Source organism: Cynara cardunculus (genome assembly GCF_001531365.2).
Source record: "Cynara cardunculus var. scolymus isolate 2C chromosome LG 2, CcrdV1, whole genome shotgun sequence".
Taxonomy (NCBI): Eukaryota; Viridiplantae; Streptophyta; class Magnoliopsida; order Asterales; family Asteraceae; genus Cynara; species Cynara cardunculus.
The window spans coordinates 67,871,141-67,878,737 of NC_037529.1; the positions used below are offsets into that span (position 1 = coordinate 67,871,141).

Below are 7,597 nucleotides of genomic sequence, written 5' to 3' on the forward strand. Positions count from 1 at the left end.
CAAACATATTAATAACATATTAAAAATAAATACGTTTAATTTTATAAATACGTTTAAAAATATGTTTTGTTATATATATATATATATATATATATATATATATATATATGTATATAAATTTATTAATTACCAAAAATTTGAAAAAAAAAAATATTTTTTTGCAAAGGACCGTCCGTAACCGGTTATGGGACCGGAACCGGGACCGGACGGCGTAACCGGTTATGGGAAAGCATGACCGGTTATAGTGTTTTTCATCGGAACCGGGACCGGTTATAGAGGGACCGGTTATAGACGGTTTTTGTCCCGATTAGGACCGGCCATAACCGGTTAAGGCCCGGCCGGGGACCGATTTTTGGCCATCTCTAATGTAGGCTGTACACTTGTACGATAGTGCTGACATGACATTTTTTATTACAGCATTGTACTTTCAAAATTATTTTATTATAAGATCACCAATTTCTATTACAACATTATACTTTTAATATTTTTATCATTTAAACATTGTAAATTTAATGGCAAAATGCGCAAAAAATATAATATCATAAATTAAACATGTTTATAAAAGATCACTATTTCACGAATAAAAATATCCAAAAAAAAAAAAACATTCATTCATCGAGTTCATCATAAATTTCATGGTTTACTTTGTAATACCAAAACATAAACAAGTAGACATATTTTCAACAAAAAAACCATCCTATTCACATTCGTCTAACAATGTTATTTAATCAAGTGGAACCGCCTTGTCACAACTACTACCTTCTCCATCTTTCTCAATGGTATTTTTTCGTAGGTTGTTCAAAATTATCCTTTCACTTGACACAGAAGGAATCAATTCAATGGCACAAACATAATAAAATAAACCAAGACATTGACACCAGCAATATAAATTTGAATGATCTCCCATGTAAGATATCCTAATGTGATTTATGACAACTTTAAACAGCATTTTGCAAGAAAAAGCAGATTGTCACTGGAGAAATAACTTTCAAACATGGAGTCAGTAATAATCGTATAAACAGCTATGTCGCTTGGTTCACAAACCCCTGATATACTTGGTGATCGTCAATCTGGTCAAGATGTTCGAACCCAAAATAGTACGTGTCAGGGGCGGATGCAGTTTATTGTGGTAGGGGTCCTGGGCCCCCAACAAAAAGTTAACAGCAAAGCCCAAAAAAAAAATACTTGTATTTTTTAAATTGGGCAAAATGTGCAAAATAGCAACCTAGTTTCACAATTTTCTTTATTATAGCATTCTACTTTCAGTTTTTCTTATTACAGCAATGTACTTTCAAAATATTTTTTATTAGGACATTGTACTTTCAAAAATTTACCCATTATAGCATTGGGTAACCTGTTACCTTTTGAACAGGTTTTTCTTTGTTGACATGGCAAATTTAAAATGACATGGAAACCATGTAGGATAACAACATGTTATCCTGAATATCCTACTTGTCATTTAAAAAAAATTAATGTAAAAACAATTTTTGAAAATGAAAAACCTTCATCCCTCTCATTGTTTAGACCGTTCCTTCTCTTCCTCTTCTTGATGACTGTTCATTCACCCACAAACCCTCAATCCCTTAATCGCACACAACGTGTTCCTCTTTGGTCTAATCGACTCTCACCATCTTCTTCCTGATCAAATCTAAACCCTAATCGACTCAATCTCATCGACTTCCTCATCGCGCATCCTGTTCCAACAGGTAAGTTCTATATGTTTTACATTTTCTGTTTCGTAGCTTGTGTCATGAGAATCCATGTCTGTTTGCCGTATCTGTTTGCCATATATGTTTGCCTTAAGGAGGCCAAATGCCATATCTGTTCCAGTAAATGCTAAAAGGGCCATCGATTTATATGCCATGTCTCTAACCATTTAAATTTCCCAACCAAGTCGGTGGCAGTCGATTATATCAAGATTTAAAACACCCAATTGATTGCCCACAGAAATGTGAAGCTATTTCTAAGCTCAACACGGTTCGACACAGATTTCGAAGAAATGGTCGAAAGAGAACATATTTGGTAATTGAAGTACATGATATACTCATAAAATGTTGTTTAAAGTTGGTAATTGAACTATATAGCATCATGGTTCTGCATTYAGCCACTCTTCGGATAATCCAAGTTCTAAAAGCWAATTGGAGAGTTATAAAATATCACTTGAGGTATATCAATACCTAATGGTTACATCCACTTTTTAACCCATTTTTTAGGAAAACAAGTTTGATCCAGAGCACGCAAATGTGCATAAATCTAACATTTTGAGTTAACTAAAGCAATAAAAAAACAACATATGCTAAATACCTTGTCAAGTTAACATGCTAAACGAACGGGTCAAACGAACATAAATAAATATTATTTGAATTCAAAGTAATAAACAAAAGATTATATATTAAATTTAGTATATAAACGAACATAAACAAACGAATATGAACGATCGTAAACGAACGGTAAATGAACGAACGTTCACGAACATAAATGAACGAACGAGACTCTTGATCATGTTCGTTCGTTTAACTAAACGAACAAAAATATTTGTTCATGTTTGTTCATTTATTAAATAAATGAATATAAACGAACTTCCCGCCGAACGGTTCACGAACGGTTCGCTGAATGTTCGGTTCGTTTACAGCCCTAATCCTGGGTGTACATTTCCATTGTAAGCAGAATCATTAAGGTTTTAGAACTTCAACACGTACCAGGGGCGGATGCAGTTTATTGTGGTAGGGGTCCTGGGCCCCCAACAAAAAGTTAACAAAAAAGCCCAAAAAAAAATACTTAGTATTTTTTAAAGGGCAAAATACATCAAATAGCAATCTATTTTCATAAATTTCTTTATTATAGCATTGTACTTTCAGTTTTTCTTATTACAGCAATGTACTTTCAAATTATTTTTTATTAGGACATTGTACTTTGAAAAATTTATCCATTATAGCATTGGGTAACCTTTTGATTTAAATTTACCCATTATACTAGGTTTCCATGCCACCTCATTGTCCACGTAGGMTRTCCACATGTACTATAGTGATGTGACTTTCTTACTAYATCATTGTACTTTCAAAATTATTTTATTATAGCATMTACTRTTTCTTATTAAAAACACTGTATTTTTAATTTTAATATTTAGATATTTTACATGTTTTTTTAATAAATCTATTAAATGAATTAAAAAAATTCTAAATTATTCATTAATATACCAATATCAATAAAACTAGCAGAACACAACTTATTTCGCTAATATTTTAAAAAAATATGTGTTTTTTGAAAAAAGGAAAATAAGAATTGTTCTTTTTTTACCAAAAAATATTATCTTTACTTGACGAATATATTATATTTGTTTAAAAACTTTTTACTTGACGTATAAATATATTAAATTAATTAGATTTTTTTGAAGTATTTATTAATATAACAATATTAAAAATAACAATATTAAAAAATTGTAGATGACAATTTATTTCGTTAATATTTTAAAGAGAACTTTAAAATATATGTATTTATTTGAACAACATAAAATAGGAAAAGTTGTCTTTTTTACAAATAAAATATATCTCGAAAATAATGTTGCATATTTATTTAATAAATATTTTACTCTAAGAATATTTAATTTAAATGCAACCTAATAAGAAAAGTGAAAAAAAAATTAAATGTTTTTTTAGATAATAGCAATAAAAAATAAAAATCACTAATAATAATTTGAAATATGTTTTTATTTTAATTTTAGTTAAGTCATTAAAATGATGTGTCATCTACATCACCTCATTAAAGTCACACAAGCAAAAAAGTCAAAGGGTTAACCGGTTTAAAAGGTAACAGGTTACCCATTGCTATTATGGGTAAATCTTTTAAAGTACAATGCGTTAATAAAAAATAATTTGAAAGTACATTGTTGTAATAAAGAAAAACAAAAATAAAATATTATAATAAGAAATTTTATGAAAGTAGGTTGCTATTTCATGCACTTAACCTCTTTTTTTTTTTTTTTTTTTTTATTAATTAGGTGTATTGGGCCCTCAACCTTTGTGATGTAAGAGGCCCTCTTGAAAGAAGACTTGAACGAGACGAACAAAAAGAAGTCGGGAATGAGACGAACAGGAACCAGTCAACCAGACCAGGAAGGCAGGAACGAAAACCGGAAAACGAACCAGACCGGAACGAACGAACGAAAATCGACGCCGACGCTGTGCTGCGCCTGCTGCCGCCTGTGCCGCTGTGCTGTGCGCCTCCGGCTGTGCGAGTGCGAGTTTCTTCAGCTTCTTGCCTTCTTGGCTTCTTGGACTCTTGCCTCTTGGTAACTTAGGTAAAGATTATAATTTATAAATTGTAATTTCTGTTTCTGCCAGCCACTGTTAATTAGTAATTTAGGTTAATTTTAGGTTAATTTTGTGGTAATTGATAAATGCTTTAGGTTAGGTATTTCAGGTTAAATTTGTGGTAATCGGTAAATGCTTAATGCTTTAGGTTATGTAATTTTAGCCGATGGCAGCAAGTACAGATATGCTATCTTCAAAGATCTTGGAGAACATGTTCATGCCCATGTTGCAGAATTGCAATCACATGAGAAAACTGAAGAAAATTCATGCCCAAATTGTGAAATTTTCATTATCGGAGAGCAGTTACTTGGTCACAAAAATGGTGAACATATGTGATCAATATGAAGAAGTAGACTATGCAAGATTGTTAWTTAAAGAGGTGTCTCAGCCAAATATTTACTTATATAATGCGATAATCAGGGCTCATACACATTGCCAGTTGCATCGGTTCACCATAAATATATACAAGCAAATGCTTAAAGAACCAATTTTTCCAGACAATTTCACATACCCATTTGTTATAAGATCGTGTGGAGGGATTTCCAGTCTTGATGTGGCCAAGCAGGTTCATGGACATGCCTTGAAAGCTGGAGTTCAATCAAATGTCGTTATTGAGAATTCACTTTTGGATATGTATATAAAATGTGATGCTATTTCTCATGGATATAAGGTGTTTGATGAAATGACTGACAGAGATGTGATATCTTGGAACAGTCTCATTTATGGGYATATAAAACTGGGACAGATGAAAAGGGCAAGAGAGCTCTTTGAAGGGATGCCAGAGAAGTCGATCGTTTCATGGACCGCAATGATTTCTGGGTACACGCTAATCRGGAGTCATGCAGATGCGTTACACATTTTYCGAATGATGCAACTGGCTGGTGTTAAACCCGATTGGATCAGCTTACTCTCGGTGTTGCCGGCTTGTACACAGCTGGGAGCTCTTGAGCTAGGGAAATGGATCCATTTTTACGCAGAGAAAAATGGGTTCTTGGAAAAGACAAGTGTATGCAATGCTTTGATCGAAATGTATGCTAAGGGTGGAAACATCGACCAAGCATGGCAAGTGTTCGACAATATGCTTGAAAGAGACGTGATTTCTTGGAGTACAATGGTTGGAGGACTAGCCAACCATGGAAAAGCTCCTGAAGCAATACGATTGTTTCAAGATATGCAGAAGACATCCATCAAACCGAATGAGATCACGTTTGTAGGTCTTTTATCAGCTTGTGCTCATGCTGGATTCTTAGAARATGGACTCAAATACTTYGATTCCATGAGATACGATTATAATCTGGAGCCAGGAATTGAGCATTACGGATGCTTGGTTGATCTTCTTGGAAGAACTGGTTGTCTTGATAGAGCTCTTGAGTTGATAAAAACTATGCCCATGAAACCAGATTCCGCGATTTGGGGTTCATTGTTAAGCTCGTGTAGAACTAAGGGCAATCTTGCAATGGCGGTCATTGCAATGGAGCATCTTTTAGAACTCGAACCAGAAGATACCGGAAACTATGTGTTGCTCTCAAACATATACGCAGATCTTGGAAGATGGGATGGTGTTTCGAGGATGAGGAAATTCATAAGAGGTAAGATAATGAGCAAGACACCAGGGTGCAGCGCCATAGAGATCGACAATGCCGTTGAAGAGTTTGTGTCGAGTGATGACTCGAAGCCATTTTCTAGAGAAATTTACCGTATGCTCGAGTTAGTAGCTCTGCATCACATAATATCAAGTGATTTCTTTGAAATCACTATGGAAGAGACGTAGTTATCAACACTATTTTCAAAGAGGTTGCATCACAGATTATCAAGATACTTTTGTAATCAGAATTCGTTTTTTTTTTATTAACCTGGATATCCAACCCGCTATGCGAGCCGACTAATTCCAGGGCAACCACCTACTTTGCAGATAGTCCGGAGTCACCGCATTTGAACCTCCGTGGCCACAAGAGGGGAATTTTATTCCTCCTTGAATTTGAACCTGGAACCTTTTGGTACTTTTGACTATTGGAGTCAAGCTCAAACCAATCAGACACCACTCTTGTAGTTCAGAATTAGTATTAGATAATTATATAATCGAAGTGAAGGACAGTTGGGTGATTTTATAAAGATAACTATGCGATCATGAAACCAAATCTTCCGAGGACAATGGAGCATCTTTTAGAGCCTGAACCAAAAGATACCGGAAATTATGTTTTGCTCTCAAACATGTATACAACTTCATCGCTCATTTGTTTGTACCTTTAGTCGCTTCTTCTRACCGTTCAGCTAACGGAAGTTCGTTGTCATTATACATTACAGACAAAGTTCCATCACAACCCGATTCAGCTGAGCTTCCTTCCATCTTTGGCACACAYGAAAGCTTTGAAACTTGTTCTACCAAGTTATCATCTCGGTCTCCATCCTCTTGCAAGAATCTCGGCACCGTATCCAGAGGAGAAGTAGTTTCTTCAAAGTTCAGGTTTTCGGCTTCTGATGCAGCACCTATTCATGATTTTTGGAAAGAGAAGAAGGGTTCAGACTTGAGGAATCCAAAACCCTAAACCCTAAAGTTATCAAGAGAAGTAGGGTTAACCATGAAAGTGCTTGCTCTGGATTGATGACCCCTGGTACATGGGCTTTTTGAGCCATACTGTTCCTGGGAACACCATGAGATTGGTTTTGTCGAGACTCTTCTTCTCATCGGCTTCCAATGGTGAGAAACCGAACCCCTCGGTCCATGTCTCAACTACGCTCGGGATGGCAGATACGACTAGCTTCTCGACTTTCATGGACTTGAGCATMTGACAACAAACCAAAGCGAACTCGAACATGTTAATGAATCAGGACCAAACACAAGCTCAGTACCAAGATGCATGAATGCTCGACTAATTCCGTGGGACCCAGAAGATAACTGCTAGGAAATYCCTAACTAGACTCAAACTAGTGGGGTTCTCGACTTAATTATTTTTTTTTTAAATTACAAAAATAACTCTAAGATACATTTTTTTCAAAAGAAAAACCATYTATTTCTCTAATTTTTTCAAGGAAGGAGAAAGGGCCATGTGGGCCCCACAAAAATCTTGGAAAAGTTGTTGCCGATGAGACCATTTGGCCGGTTTTGTGAAATGAGGGGGGGATTCGTGAGGGGGGTTTCAAAACTGGCGTGTGGGCCATTTCATGAAATGTCTCACCGAATCCCTCCTCATTTCACGAAACCGGCCAAGGGGTTCCATTAGCAAACGTTTCCAGATTTTTGTGGGGCCCACATGGCCCTTTCTCCTTTCATGAAAAAATTAGAGAAA

General features: G+C 35.2%; 2 protein-coding genes across 2 annotated transcripts; one reads left to right on the plus strand and one right to left on the minus strand.

Moving 5' to 3' along the window:
• The first annotated feature begins 4,178 nt into the window (after nucleotides 1-4,178).
• Nucleotides 4,179-6,129, plus strand: LOC112507663 (pentatricopeptide repeat-containing protein At2g20540-like). Its single transcript, XM_025112324.1, has 2 exons — nucleotides 4,179-4,297; nucleotides 4,459-6,129. The coding sequence occupies exon 2, from the start codon at nucleotides 4,477-4,479 to the stop codon at nucleotides 6,079-6,081; it is 1,605 nt and encodes a 534-aa protein (XP_024968092.1). The 5' UTR covers nucleotides 4,179-4,297; nucleotides 4,459-4,476; the 3' UTR covers nucleotides 6,082-6,129.
• A 240-nt stretch (nucleotides 6,130-6,369) lies between these two features.
• Nucleotides 6,370-7,278, minus strand: LOC112507935. Its single transcript, XM_025112690.1, has 2 exons — nucleotides 6,889-7,278; nucleotides 6,370-6,797 (listed from the first exon to the last, which is right to left on the minus strand). Exons 1-2 carry the CDS (start codon nucleotides 7,124-7,126, stop codon nucleotides 6,541-6,543), a joined length of 495 nt encoding a protein of 164 aa, XP_024968458.1. The 5' UTR covers nucleotides 7,127-7,278; the 3' UTR covers nucleotides 6,370-6,540.
• Nucleotides 7,279-7,597: the final 319 nt, after the last annotated feature.